This window comes from Taeniopygia guttata, chromosome 1A (assembly GCF_048771995.1).
Source record: "Taeniopygia guttata chromosome 1A, bTaeGut7.mat, whole genome shotgun sequence".
In the NCBI taxonomy this organism is placed as follows: Eukaryota; Metazoa; Chordata; class Aves; order Passeriformes; family Estrildidae; genus Taeniopygia; species Taeniopygia guttata.
The window spans coordinates 32,708,448-32,724,081 of record NC_133025.1 but is presented as its reverse complement, the minus strand read 5'-3'; the positions used below and the strand labels follow the sequence as shown (position 1 = coordinate 32,724,081).

The 15,634-nt window shown below is 42.1% G+C and overlaps 1 protein-coding gene across 2 annotated transcripts in view; it reads right to left on the bottom strand.

Moving 5' to 3' along the window:
* Positions 1 to 4,839, bottom strand: part of LEMD3 (LEM domain containing 3) — a 42,180-nt gene extending 37,341 nt beyond the window's left edge. For both annotated transcript variants that reach the window (XR_012053256.1, XM_030259036.4), the window contains exon 1: positions 3,153 to 4,839. Coding sequence is in view for 1 of the 2 variants with exons in the window: in XM_030259036.4 (XP_030114896.4) it covers positions 3,153 to 4,677 (1,525 nt within the window). In the remaining variant the exon portion in view is untranslated. The remainder of the gene's footprint in view (positions 1 to 3,152) is intronic.
* Positions 4,840 to 15,634: the final 10,795 nt, after the last annotated feature.

Genomic DNA, 15,634 nt, shown 5'->3' with positions numbered 1-15,634 from the left:
GTGAGCTTGAAGACCAGTTCATTTCAGTGGGTTTAAGAAAAACCCCATATATATTGTAGACAGCAAAATGCACAAAAACCTTACTTCATGTGACATTTATAGCTTAGATACAGAAGAATTAGCCCAGTTCCGATTTGTCTTTTAACATTTTATGCTACATGTGAAAAAACTAAAGCATTTCATGGCTATTTCAGAGCACTGAATAAGAAATCATTTGAACACTATGCACAGTGTAAATGACAAGTCTCTCAAGTGAAATACTCTGCTCACCCCTTCTCATTTATATTACTCCTGGCCGAAATTCAACTCCAGCACCTAGTTTTAAGCCTCCTCATTAGACACACCTCACCTGTTCTTAGATTGACAAATATTTAAGTGTTAATATTGAGTGTACTTCGTGATTAATATTTTTCAATGCCACAAACATACTATTGCCTTACTTAGATTGCATTTAATTTTAGGCAATTAACTATTAAGAAAACCAACATTAAGCTCACTGTGCATCATTCCCTACAAATTTAAAATTAAGAAGCCATGAAATATACAAATAACTGCCTTTATTGCTTTATCACAATAAGCATGATAATAAGATGCATATATTGCAACTCTGCTGGACCCTGCAAGTTTTTATGACATGGACTGGAGTTTAAAATAGCTGACTTTTTTCCACAATCAAATCACTCTCACCCAACAGAATCTAACCTACAACCACCTAAAAGACAGAAAAATCTCAGTATCTAATCACCTAAATTACAATGTTGTTTTTAAGATATACTATTAGTTTTAATTAAAAAGTATCAATCATTTCTGCTTCTATAAAAAACCAGATAATACACCCATATAAGTATAAGAGTCAAAGAACTCACTTGGATGACGTTTAAGCTTAGGAAGCATATAATAGAAGACAGGGTTCTCTCCCTTTTCAGTAAAAATCAGTCTTCATTAGCCTGTCTTGTCTGTTCTTGCGTGTTCTACAGACCCAATATGTTTTTGTTCCATATGTTGATTTGAGAAGAATTTAGTAAGCACGTGCTAAACATATGGGCAAGGTAAGTCCCTGCTCATTCCCACATTACTTAAAAGAAGTGGCCGGCTCCTCTTCCTATCAAAGGAGCTAGCCACAAAACCTGCTGTTTGCTTCTGCCAAAGGACACTATTCCCCGTTCCCATTTGTTATGTTGCAGCAAAACCCGGGGCTGTGAGGATGTAGCACAGATGAAATACCAGTGCCATTGCCAGACCAATTCCTCAGGAAATCTACTTTTGAAAGTTCCACTGAAAAGAGAGCAAGTAAGAACAGGCCAAGAACTGGTTTACTTAACTACCAAGCAACACCGGGCCACGAGAGCACTCACTAGATAGCCTAACCTAAGCAAGGTCCTCTAAGAGCAGAATTTTTCCTGTGTAACAGTTCCAGCTGGGTTAACTTTTTAAGAGCAATATACTCCCAGTCATCCTACCTGCTCTATAGGAACATTCACACATTCAAAAATAAATTTTCTTTTAATAAAGAAAAAAATCCACTCTGAACTTTAAGAACCATTGCTATCTGCATTGCTGAAACACTCAGCTTTTATCAAAGAGGATGACAAGCCAGTTTTAACTCAACCACTGAATTTGGCAGTTTACCCCAGTAGGCTGACAGATCTTCTCCAGTTAAAATCGTATTTCAAGACTAAAAGAAGCATATAAAAATGCTAGTACAAGAATACAGCTTATCCGTACATAAGAAAATGTAGGCATGTCTCGTAACAGTTATGGCCAGAAGGTAACAGAGTATAAGTCCCAACAGTCACACTATACTGTATCTAATTATAGCCCACCTGTGTATGTTAAGAGCCAGCTCAAAAGACTGAACAATACTTAAAAGCCACGTGGACCATTGCAATGAAACCACTGCAAGTCCCCAAGTCCTTGCTGCTATGGTCCTTCCTCAACACCAAATGTTTTACTCGCCCCCTCCCCCTCCAAAGAGCACAAAACAGAATTAAAAATTATTCTACTACCCTAATGTAATGAACGACGTTCAAAAGAAAATAGAAAAAAAGCCGGCCCACACTGCTGCCCTGAGACATCTAGCAGATGCCAAGATAACAGTCAGATCATTCCCTACAAGGAATGTATACATGTCCACAAATGAGTACATAAATCCTCTACTCTATAAAATATATATATACACTTGCATACACCCCACACACCATCCTCAATCATTTCAAGAAAAGTGCAAGTTGCCAAGAACCTTTTAATGTTCTTACATCCCAAAACAGATTTTTGCATAATTTCTTACCCGGAGCAATGAAAAATCAAGACAGCAATGGCATGATTTTTCTGGTGTTAGAATCTCCACTGTCCATTTCAAAACAGCCAAGAACTGAATTAGCATGAATCACCACCCTTAGGTGGTATGATCCCATTTCTGTATTCTTCATTAATAGAAAATGATAGTTTTTAAATCCATTCCAAGAACTTACTTCCACATGTTAAAGTTCTCAAATAATTCAGTGTCAAAAAAAAGAAAATGAATGCTCTGAAATTCAGACTAAAGCACAGCAGTATTTCATGCATAAACGTTATTATCAACTAAATTTAGAAGGAAGCAATTATTAGAAAACAATACACAATAGGTCAATTATTCACTGCACAATGTCTGTCATAGTGTGCAAAATCATTTCAACCTAGGATCCTTTTCAAGCCTCAGCACACATGAATGAAAACAACCTGCTTTATTACCAAACAACTACAGTCAAATCCTAGCCCTGCAGGAATCCCAGGTATCTAATTGTGCACACTTACTCCTGTGAGATTAACACAAAGCCTTAGTCAATTCTCTATTAACCATACTCCTGCTAAATTGAACAAACCCAGAGAACTGCTCTGGGAAGAAAACTTGCTAGAAAACAAGGTAGCAACAGATTACAGCAGGGAATGCTGAGATTTAAGTTTATCCTCAAATATCTTGCAAGCTTATTACACCAGTTTACAAAGCACATACATAAGGAAAGACAATTTCTCTGTGCAACATCCTCTAAAGAGAGATTATAATAAGGTGGAACCCAGAACTGCACAATAAGGGATGTCTGAGAACGCAAAGTGTATTAACAGTCGTTACAGCCAGTTGCAGAAACTGCTCTTACCCTTCACCTAATACTTACTGTTGGCTCCCACATCCTCAGCTACTCCAGAACCTCTCATTCTCAGGTATGTGAATCCCAGTATCAGAAAGAACAAGCATGCAGCAGTTAAGAGGAACATGGACAGGTAATGTGCACTGAAGCCTCCAGTGGTGGATACCTCCTCTCTTTTGAACTGTTGGAGAAGCTCCTCCTCGGGCTCAGAGAGATTCTTCTTGTAGGTGTTTTTCAGGTAGGTATGATTTGAACCCGTATGATTGGAGTGGTTGAGTCTGAGGGAGGAGGTGGTTCCACCCGGGGGAAGGCTATTAGTAGATGAATAGATCCTGGATTCAACATTACAGCTACCAGGAGCACCGCTGAGAACGTGATTATTGGTCGCTTTCCTAATGGTGCCTGGAGGGTCAGTGATTTTACCGCTGTCCACGTCCGTGAGCGGTGGTGGCAACAACAATACTGATGGGGATTTCTTGGATAGACCAATGCGGTATCTTGGGCTGGAAGGACTAGAATCCAGATTTTCACATCCTCCTCCTCTTCCCCCCGCCACCGCCGCCTCCTCATCCTCCTCCTCCTCCTGATTTCTGCCCCTGTCTAGACTGCCGGCAGCAGCCGCCCCCGCCGCCCTGTCATTCGTTACGAGCACACCAGCACCGCAGCCTCCGCCAGCCTTTTCTTGGCCCGTCTCCATCACGCCAGCGCCGGCTGCAGCGCATTTGCTTGTTATGAATGGAGCAGGCGACTTGCTGAGGCTCCGTCTGGGCCGGCGAACTGCAGACTCCTCCTGCTGCTTGGCCCTCGCCCCCGCCGCCTCCTCCTCCTCCGAGTCCGAGTACTTGTCCCTGCTGCCTCCGTAGGAGAGGAGCCGGTTCCCGTTCACGGTCCGGTTCTTCCACCGCTGCTGCTCACTCTCCTTTTCCTCCTCCTCCTCCTCCTCTTCGTCGTCGTCATCCTCCTCCTCGCCGTCCCCGAGCTCCCTCACGCCCTGAGTCGCCGCCGGTCTCCTGGCCACCGCCCCCCACCAGGCGTTGGGCTTCCGCCGGGCCGCCTCCTCCGAGGGGGAGCTGCTGCTCACGCCGCAGGCGCCGTGGGGGGCGGCGGGCCTGAGGCCGCGGAAGAGGGGCGCAGCGCGCTCCCTCCTGCCGCCGGCCTGGCTCCGGGGGCTGCTCTCCACGTCCGACTCGTCCGAGCTGAAGCCCAGCAGCACTTTGCCGCCCCCGGCGGGGCGTGCGGCGCGGCCCCGGCCGCCTCCAGCGGCAGCTCCGAGGAGGAAGGGGTGCTCGGCGCCGGCCAGCCGCGCTCCCGGGGCCGCCCGCCCGGGGCCGCCGCCCCCGCCCGGCGCCGCTCCGGCTCCCGTGTTATTGTTGCTGTTCCGGGTCTTGTTGGCGCCGCTGCCGCGGGCCCCGGCCCGTTCATCTTCGCGCAGCTTTTTCAGCTTCTTCAGGTAGACGGGCCGGGTGCTCTCGGTGACCGGCCCCGGGGAGAAGCCGAAGCGCCTCAGCTCCGAGAAGAGCTCCTCGTCCGTGAGCTGCGCGGCCGTCGCCATTTTCCGCTCCCCGCCGCCGCCGCCGCGGCGCTTCCGACCCACGCGCCGCGCCGCGCTCCCCGCCGGAACTGACGCGCCGCACTCGGCTGTGGCCGAGACCCGCCCGTCACCCCGCGGCGCCGCCCGCCGGGAACGCGGGCGGGGGAGCGGGGGGATGAGCGGGGCGGGGCCAACCGGCGCCGGCGGCTCTTCCGGCCGCCCCCGCTTGGTCGCGGCTGTCGCGCGGGGCTGGCGCCGCTCCCGCCGCCCCGGCGAAAGATGGGGCCGAGTATCGCCCCGTCCGCCCCCGAGCTCGCAGAGGGGGTCCCGGGCGGCTGTGGCGGGCGGCGGATGGGGAGCGGGGAGGGCACCGCCGAACGGGCGGCCCCCGGCGCCGCGCGGGTGGCCTGTGGGAGGCGCTCTCGGCGGCGACGGGGAAGTGGCGGGGGCGCCGGGTCCGGGGGCGGTGGGAGACAGCGGCGGCTTTCGGATCTGGAGCAGCCGCGCTGGTCGGAAACGCGCTGTGTCGGGCACGCTTGGGAGCAGACAAAGCCGCGGCTGCTGCGGAGTGCCGGGGGGCTCGGGAATGCGCTGCAGTGAGCGGCGTCAGACCGAGCCCTGAACCACCGCTTACGCCATTCCGGGGTGTCAAATTTACCCTAAAGGTGGCTAGAGAAATGGAAAGAGGCTGCGTGCACCCTTCCCGAGGTGGCAGGCAGTGGCTCCTTTCCACCAACGTGTCTGGTGGGAGCAAACCTTTCCCCCTTGCAACTCCAGCGTCAGAACATCTCGGCTCTGAGAAGACATACAACCTCTCGTGCATAAGTGAGGACGTAGTCTTAAGCTAGACTAGGGGAGGTTTAGGTGACACATCAAGAAGAATTTCTTCACAGAAAGGGTGATTAAACATTGCAATGGACTGCCCAAGTAATGGACAGGCAGAGACACGCCTGGAGATGTTTAAACAAAGTGCCACAGCCAGTCTTAGTTCTGTGTTCTAGTTGTCATGGTGTTATTCAGTCATAGGTTGGACTTGATGGTCTGAGTTTCCAGCTTAATAAATTCTGTGTGATTTTGCATGTGATATGTATGTTGACTATAATTTGCGCCAATGTAATACTGTTGTATTTTATTTAGGGAAATATGATTTGATATGTGTAATATTTTGTTACTGCAAAGCACACATGCCAGCACTGAGAGCTGCCCCCACAAATCTGTTACGCCAAAAACCGGTTTCTCGGACAAAGCCTCATTTACAATTTAATACATGTGGCTCGCCCGGAGATGGGTTGTTCCGCCAGGTGATACCAGAACGCCAAGGCGTTCGTTGATCATTCCGGTAACGACCCGAGATTGGGATCGCTGGAGTCCTCCGGGCTGATACATCTGAAAGCCACGGTTCCCGTAATTCCATCAGGGAAAATCGTCCACAGATGGACTCGGATTGTTCAACCTCGACCCGGAGAAAATAAACTTTATGAATATGTGGGACTTTGAATGGAAAGAAAAGGCGGATTGCCGAAATCCTAGCCTCGGGCGGAAAGTTTCCTATAAGAACTGTAGGGTCCAAGAGGATAGTGTGTATGTCCAGGGGAACCTCTGCCCAGAGACGTCCTTCCTGTCACGCACCTAGCGCCCACCCCGGGCTTGCCAATGTCTTTTTCCTTGTGGCTGGATCAGAGAGAATTCGATACTAAACAAATTGGTTTTGTTTTTCATTTTAATTTGGCTGGACCAATTTTCATTTATAACACATGTGATTAATTTTTTAGTTACTTGGATGTATTTTGCTTCTTTCTTTTGGAAAATATAGTTCTTCATATGTATTGCAGTTGAAATTGTCAAACTATATGCAGAAACATGTACTTGTCAAACGTTTGTTCTAATATAAAGCAATGTCATCCTGGCATTTCTCAGAGAATGTGGTGTGTGATGACCCTTCTGGATAGGCCCTTTGGCCACAGAACCACAGAATGGAGGCTTCAAAATCTCTTGGCCTGTCTGTCTCTACCTATCCACCTGAATGACAAAACCCTGGGCTCAGTTTCTGCATACCACATCAAAACACAGGAGGCTGAGCTCCAATTTTGACCGAGCTCTGACTGGCTTTCCACCACCATTGGCAAAAGTGGTCCAGGAACAAGATCCAACTGCATGAACAACTGTGTACTCTCCCTCACAGTCTGCTGCACTGAGGATATTGTGGATGTGCCCTGCTAGTGTCAAAACTGAAGTTGCTACTTTTGTTATTGAGGAACATTTGCAGAAGAGGAGTTAAGGTAAAGCAGCTATGTGAGAAGATCAAGGCACGTCTACTGAGCTAGAGGAGTAGCCAAGGGTCTTTATAACTGCTGTGCTTTGTGTGGCACCATTGTGCACAGGCTTTTGTTTCTCTGACAGGAGCTGCTTCACATACAGCAATATAGTGCATTGGAGGAATGAATGCATGGAGCTGTAAGGATGATTACATTCCACATGACCTCCATCACACATTAAACCAGTAATGTAAATGTACCCATCCTGTTCTATTTCCCAATCTATACTAGCCAGCTGATACCATAAATGCCATGAGAAATGCTTCTGACATTCCATTCCTTCTCATCAGAGAGAAGCAACCCACACTTTCCACCAGCTAGTCAGGATACGTGTTTGAACATGCCCTGCCGCATTCAGTGCTTGTCTCCAGCTGCCTGTGGCACTGGCCAAAGTAACAGCAGTCAGTCCCAGCCCAGACACCAATCTGGAAAGCACTGGCTTGTACACCTTCCTTCTCCTAGCAAAAGGTGTGCTGTCCTGCAAGAAAGTGAGGATCCTGTCGTCCTAGCAGTGCAATTTGTGTCTTCTCTCTGTTTATTACAGCAAGGGCATGAGTTATTTTATAAAATTTTACTTAGCAGCAGGAATACAGTAAATACTATAAATTGTTAACTATTGAATAATCACCTGCAAAACTTGAATTATCTCCTCAAAAACTGAATCATCTCCTGCATGTTGATACATGGAACAGCTGACTGAGAAGTCTACATATTCCAAGTCATGATATAAAATCTGTGTGCCAAAATATTTTGAAATGTTTAAAAAAATATGTCTTCTGGTTGTACTGAAGTTATGATACTTCCATTACCAATCCAAAATCACATTTCTTTCATAGAATACATTAGTATAAATCCTTTATTTTTATCAATACCTCCACATAGTCAATTTTTAAGTCAATACTGAAAGTGGTTACTTTTCTAAAATACTCTTCTAATTTTTGACTGCAAGGAGTGTGGAGACTGTTATTCATCAGGAAAAAAAATGGTGGTTGATTTTTGGATGTTTTGGGTTATATTTTCCCTCTCATCCTTTAAGGACTGGTGTTCTAAAGAAACTGCCAGTTCTTGCATTGGGTGAAAGGCTGTTCTGGAAGTTAGCAAACATATTTATGTTGACTTCCTTAGACTGGTACTTGAAGTTGTATTTTAGCACCTCTCTTGTTTTTCTTTCCTGATTCCAGATTTATGTGATATTTATGGTTTTTTTTAAGTTCTTAGAATGTGTGAATGACAGCTGCCTTTCAAATGTAAGCAAGTCTCTCACTGCAACTTCCTCATCAAGTAATGCAGCCCACTCCCTATACAAGTCACTGTTGCATACCTGAAGCATGTAGAAATCATGAGTCACATCTAAACGAATTATTATCCTCTTGTTAAACTCCCAATATTGTAAGTACTTGTGTATTTCTATTTTTGAGCTTTAAGGTATGCTGAGATCATGTTCTCTTAGGAATGTGGTGGTAATGAATGTGAATGTTAGCCAAAAGTAAGAATGTGCCTTTCCTGTATTTTTAAATAAAAATGGAGATAGTCACATAATCACAGACCTCCAGGAACTAGTGGAGTTACTCTTATGGCATTATGCCTCGGAAGAAATCACTCCATTCTGAAAACAAACAGTACTAACCTATTTTTAAACCTATTTACTCTTGTTTATCCAGTTGTTTCAAATACTACATGATGAATATGAAATAACCTTTTGCTTTTAAAATTGAATGGGCTTTTTTTTCCAAGAAAACTGATCTTAAATATTACTCGCTGACACATTTCTGAGTGAACAGACTCACTTGCCTTCTTTTAAGTTTTTGTTTCTCCTCCTGACAACTCCCATATGAGTTTTTTTATGAGAGCAATTCCAGCTTTGTTAAAGTTAACAGTGGTGTTATGGTACTAATACATACTATTTCTTTATATACTGACCATGCCATTCAGCCTATGTATATGTTCTTCTTTCCTGTGGGCATCCTATTAATGTTCAAAAGGCTTATGCTGTCTCTTGCCCTTGCAGTGCTGCTTTTTTGTGGCTAAGGTGTGGGCACATGCAAATATCTCTTGCCCACACTTCCCACATGGTGCTGGCCCACTCACATATTGCAGCAGCATAAACACGGTGTGCTGGCTTGCCCACCTCCTGCAAAGAGGCCATGTGCTGCCAGATGACAGTTCCTTCCTAAGTGTCCCACACTCGTTCCACTTGCACAAAGTGGATGACCTGTTGTGACTGTGCAGTTCTTGTTGCCAAAAGTGAACCATCCTAGTTCATGACTCTGAGACTTAAAAAAGGCAACAGAGTCCCCTCCTGCAGTTAATATGTCAATGTTTATATAACTTAAACTGATCCTTAGCATATCCTCTATTGGGTGGTTATCCTGATCAGGTCATATAATTTCTGCTCACTTTATGATGTCTGTATTCCTAAGCATTGGCCATTTTGATGAAACTGTTGGAGGCATCACTGCTGACTCGGTACATTGAAAAGAAATAATACACAAAGCAGAACTCTAAATCCTAAAGACTGGCTTTGAAAACCTGTATTGATTTTTGAAAGGACAATTTATTTACATATGAGCTTTTCACTTAAATTCACTTTCTGCATTCAGTTCTCTTCTGAGAGACTGGAATAGCTAGGTATATTTATATTAAAACCTGAATGTGAGCCATTCAATTCCTCCAGAAGTGAGCTTAAAGAAGAATGTCAGCTATCAGAAAACTAGAGATTTCATAACAAATTGTGACAAAGAAATAATAGAATTTAAGAAAAAGCCAACAAGAAAGACAAGGGCTTTAGGAATAAGAAGTAATGAAGAAGTAATAAGAAGTAGTAATAACAATATATAAGTAATAAGAAGTAATAGTTACTAAAAGCTGATATTTATTATGATAGTCAATTTTCTCCTTCCAGACTTTTCAGGGAGAAAAATGTAGTTACAGAGGGGCAGATAGATGAAATCATGAATGCAGATGAATGGTTGAAGGGATCATCCTGAAGCTACTTGGAGAGAATGGAAAAATCTCATTAGTAGGACAGTATCGAAATGCTGACCCACCTATTGGTCCCTAAAACCTTCTTGCCCTGCTATTTTATGTCTCACAGTAATTGTTGCTAAAGACTACTGGATGTTTTAATCAACTCTTCTAACAAGGTGGCAAATCAGTTCTGTTTTGTTCTCTAAAGCATTGTACAGTTACAGACAGAGCTTTTTGTTTGAATTTGTAAAGGAAAAAGTGAAGCTGAGCTTGGTGGTCAGGCAGAGTACTTTATTATTGGTTCACTACTCTTAACATACAGAAACTGGCTGGGTAAAGCACATACTTGCCACGTGGAATTGGCAGAAGTACTTCTAAATACATAACGACCTCCCAGCACAGTTGTGGCCAAAAGTTGTGGCAATACACTACTCTGGATTTTGAGCATCTGCTTTCCTATGGTTAGGTGTCCCTTGCAGTATTTCCAAGATCTAAGGAACGATAAGAACTAGAGTTGCATGCTTAACTGCAGAAGAGTACTGGGAAGGGATCCTGCCTTTCTGAAATCAACAGAACCCTGAAAACCTGCAGATGCCCAATTCCCTACATTCTTGTACCTTTCTCACATGAGAAAATACCTGTTAACACCATACAGGATGTAGACATGTTAACTACACCTGATGAGATTTTTTTTGCCATGACCTAAACAACCTTTAACATGGCTGTAAGTGTGGCACTGTAGCCTGAAACCTTGAATAGTGTTTGGCAACAAAGTAATGAGCAGCATAGATGGAGCCATAAAGAGCTCACTGTTTATAATTACATCCTTGACTTTGATCCAAGGCTAATTAATGTCTTAAAAACTTTGGATTATTTAATTCATTTAATAATGCTTAAAAGAAGATCCATTATGCGCAGAAATAAAAAATAAAGATTATGTTTTACATTTTTATACAAGGGTAATTGTGTAATGCATTTTCCTGTACCACAGGATTTCTAATTTCTAATTTCAGTTCATTCAATAATTAAGCAAAATATAAATTTGTAAAGTTGGCAAAAATAACCAAATCCAAGAAGTAAGAATAGGGCCACCATTCTGTTTTCTGTCCATGTCATTAGACTGCTGCAAAGCACTAAATTCAGTGTATTCCAAACAATTATTGATATTCTCTATGCCTCTTTAGCACTTGGAGATCTGACCCATTTTCCTTGCTCTTTTGTGCCTGGCTCTCTGCAAACATAAGAGAAGATACTCCCTTCCACTTGAATACCCACTTGCCTCCATTACCTCTGACCTGAAGTGCAGGCAAGGTACATAAGCAGGAAGCCAGTAACCCTTAGAAAATTCTGTTTCTAGAGAAAGGACTTGTACATTTCTGCAGTGCAGACTGACCCAAGTCTCTCCGTCTCTCCTACTCTCAGCTTCTTACTGAGCCAATCCTTTTTTTTTTGTTAGCAAGCAGTGGTGTCATCCTGGCATATTTTAAAGATTTCCTTAGGCTATGTTATTTCCGCTGTTGATAACTCCACTCACGTAGAAAATATCTCACAAAGAGGAAGGAAGAACATCCATAAAAACTACTCACAGAGAATGGGAAAAAAAGTATCACTAGCCCTAAGACAACAATTTCCTTCTCAAAGTACATGCTGCATTTCTAGAAATTCGTTTTCTCCTATAAAAATCAAGTACATTTAGGGAACATTAACAACAACCAATTTTTGGCCTACACAAACATCTCTGTCTAAAAGCAGCTTCGTCCTCTCTGAACGGAATCTTCTGTGTCACACATCATGGAAGTCTCTAGCATACCCCACACTCTCTGGTTTTCTTAACACACGTGAGTATCATCATTAAATTCAGTTTCCTTCTGTGTTTAATTCTTTATGGTCCTTACAGGCCAGAAATCTCTCTCTGCTGAATGTCAGATTTCCTATGAAGGCTGGATCCGCGTACCATGCAGCATTCTTTAAAAAGGTTTAATTTCTCAGACCAGAGACGCATCTGACACCATTAGTTGTTGTACCTGGAAAAAAGATGGCCTTCACCTTGCTGAACTTGCATTAGAACTGCAGTCATTTTACTGTAAACTGTTGGAACAACTCCAATATCACTTCTGAGAAATCCTCACAGTAGCAAAACCCTAGTCCTCTCCCTGCATAGCCAGACATGAGCAATGATTTCTGCCAGTTCTTTCCATGCCTCTATGATGAGTTGGCTTAGAGTGAAACACCTCCCTTTTCTCATGGAAAGGAAGCATTTAAAGGGAAAAAAACCCAAACGGAAATGAAACTGAGACACACAGTAGATACAGCAGAAAGAGTATCAAGAAGAAGTATGAAAGTTAAAGGGAACTGTGAAAGTAGTAATAATGAACAAATTAAAAGCCAAATACTGAAATGCTTGCTTTGTACCCTGTGAGACTTTGTAGGACAGTGAAGAGGTATTTTTACAAGGAAACCTAGAGGAAATGTTTGGAGGAGCTCTATGTGCAAATGGGTAGGGCAAGGGAAGAAGTGGTTTATTTCATTCATACACACTGTGTAGGGAGCAGTAGGTGGAGGAGTGCATTCTACTCTCATCTGCACCCTGAGTTCATTGTGAGTGCAAACAGTTGTTCCCCAGATGTCTATGAACAATAGTATTTGCAAATCTGAAGAACTGGGGACCCATAATACACAGGTATTGTACCCTTTGATCAACAGAACAGAGGCTCCTCTAACTCACCATTTTCATATACAGACACAGGTTTCCTCTGGCTAGGAATAGTCTTTGTAAAAACTTTCTGGGCAAAAAATAATACAGCATGAAAAGAAAACATTACCTAATTTAACAGTATGCTGAACAAAAAATTCTCAGTTTCTAAGTACCTGAGAGAAAGGATGAACCGTATCTGTAATATGTTGGATGTATAAGTGAAGAGTTGTCATCCAATTGTGATCATTAAAAAAATTAAGCATGCATTTCAGTGTTAGGAGAATAAAGGATCCAAAAGGTCTTACCTAAGGTCATAAAGAAGACTGTGGCAGAGCTGTAAACTGAGTTAATGTATGAGGGCACCAGGTAGGAAATGAAGAGCCTTGTTCTTTGCCTTTGTCTCTGCCACCAGCTTGCTGCATGGCAAATTACTTCCTCTTCAGGTGACTCAGTTTCTCCCATAGGCAAATTGAAATAATGATTCATCTTTGTAGAAGTACTTCAAGAATGATGATGGAAAATGTTATAGAAAAGCAAAGTAGGAATTCCATTCCAGTGCACTCCCTAGGCTATAGTTTATTCTCTTGTTGGATTTTTTGAAGAGTGATGTCTTTGTTACTGTGAATGGTATTTTTTTAGAGATAATAAAGCTGAAAAATTATATAGCAAAAGCAAAATTAAATGCTGGATGACTTCTATTATGTGCTATAAATAAACAAAAGATGTGCTAAAAGGAAGTTATCAGTGTAACAGAGTCAACCAAGCAAAAAATGAAATGCCACTTCAGTACTCAGTCTGAAGGAAAAAGCAGTATGTGACTAAGGAATTTTAAAATTCATCATACTATAAGAAAAACAAGGTGGGCATGTATTATTAGACTTTCAATGTGTCCTGAAACAGGAACCGATATAAAAAAATTAATGAAAATATTAGACCATAAAAGGAAGGTTATAATTTTAAACTCAACAACCTTATTTACAGCAAAAAAGGGAAAACACATAGCACTTAAGGTACAAGAGACGTACAGGCCTTACCTTGTGGTTGGAACCCTGGGAAACTGAATTAACCCTGCAATACACTTCAAGAAGTAAAATGGGAAAGACAGGTAAACCAAAGTTTTCAAATTAGCCTTTTGTAATGCATTCCTTATCATCCAAATTGAGTTGTAGAGAAGACCAGATTTTAGAAAAGTTAATTATTCACAAATCTAAATGAAATTAATTGGAAAAACATCTATAAAAATATAGGAGGGAAAATTTGCCAGCTAAGATTTTTATTAGCTATTAGTATTTATTAGAATGAGAGTTTACAGTATCATACATTTGCACATTTGCAACCTAGTGTACATCTGCCATTTGTTTTAAACCATATGAAGAAGCCAGCAGTGTCTTATCTTGACCAAGATGGTACCTTCAAATTAATGCTTTAATCTACATTTTACACATGCAACTGAATGTACCTAGTATAGAAATTATGCTTTGATTTTATTTATAAAATATATTAAGCCCTTTGACATCAAGAATATTGTTCAATCTCAGTAAAACCGATGTCCAATAGGTCTCAAAACACAATTTTGCTTATGCTCTTACTCAGGCAAGCTTTTCATGCTCCTTTATCCTCAGCGCTAGGACTACATCATGTCCATTCCTAGATATGTCTGGACCTATTTTTATCATATGAAATGATATAAAGATATGTATGAAGCTGAATTGTTCTATAAAAACACTAACTGCTTAAAGTGTTCCTGTGTATTTTGCATGACGCTGTGACATTTATTTTATATCACTGCCTTGTAACTTCATTTTAGCTTTCTTTAATAACATTTATTTGCTTTCCATGGCTTTTTTACTAACTCTTTGGACCATTTCCTACTTCAATTATCATTTACTGCAACCATACTTTAGAACCTATTACTCCTTGTTCCTTCCCTGAGGAAACATTTTACTATGCACAGTTCAGCAATTTTTATATTTTACATCATTCATCTTGACATTGTGTTGGCTGTACAAGTTCCCTCATTCATTCTGTGTACTGTGGAAGTCAGCACTCTTTTAAATCTATCTGCAGTTGTCATTAGGATTTTCTGAAGAACTTATGCCAGGCAAAATTTTCTGAATATATCTTGTAGATAATATATACATTTTAGCACTCTCATTATCCATCTGTTGCTCTCAGATTTCATGTTTTACTTTCAGCTTTCCCATAATCTCACATTATTTCTTCTCTTTTTGACAACTGGTAATGCTGTAGTGCTGTAACTTACATAATGAATGGATTGCTGAGGATCCATACAAATTCAGCTACTCCATCACTCCCTCCACTGAATCTCTTCCTTCCACGGTTTTCTGTATTCAATTTCTTTATATTAGTATACCCACTATGCTTTGCCTCTTTGGTACTCATTGTGGAGTACTCATTTTAATTCATGAATATGCAATTCAAGAGCATCCTATGTTTAAAGGAGTACTTTAACCTATTAATAAATATGCTATGAAGTGGCTGTTCTCACTCTGTTTCAGGTGCTGCCTGTTCAGTTTGAATCTAAAAAGGCTCTTCCTTGTTCTCTCCAATCTACCACTGGTGTGAAGATATTTCTGATCCTGGCTGTTGAGAAAAAACTAATCTCCAGCAATTAATATCACAAAGAGAAATCCCAGTGGTGAGCTCTCTAAGCAGTGCAGTCCATTTGTACGTCACTATTTGCCATAGACACAATCTCAGAAGTCCTCTGGAATGCCTACTGCTTTCAGTTAAAAAGCAGCAACAACCTTCTGCAGAGATGCAGAAGTCTTATTTTCCCTGAATATCCCATTTTAATTAAATTATTTCCAAACATGTCATTAAATACATATGAAAGATGTTTACTGCAATTAAAAAGGCTTATAGTGATTATGTTTAATGCCAGACATGTTGTATGCCTTTGCTGATTGGATCTTTTCATTGCTTTTGACTTTGCTAGCACCCTATGTTTCTACATCTGTTACTGCATTTCTTCTCTTAG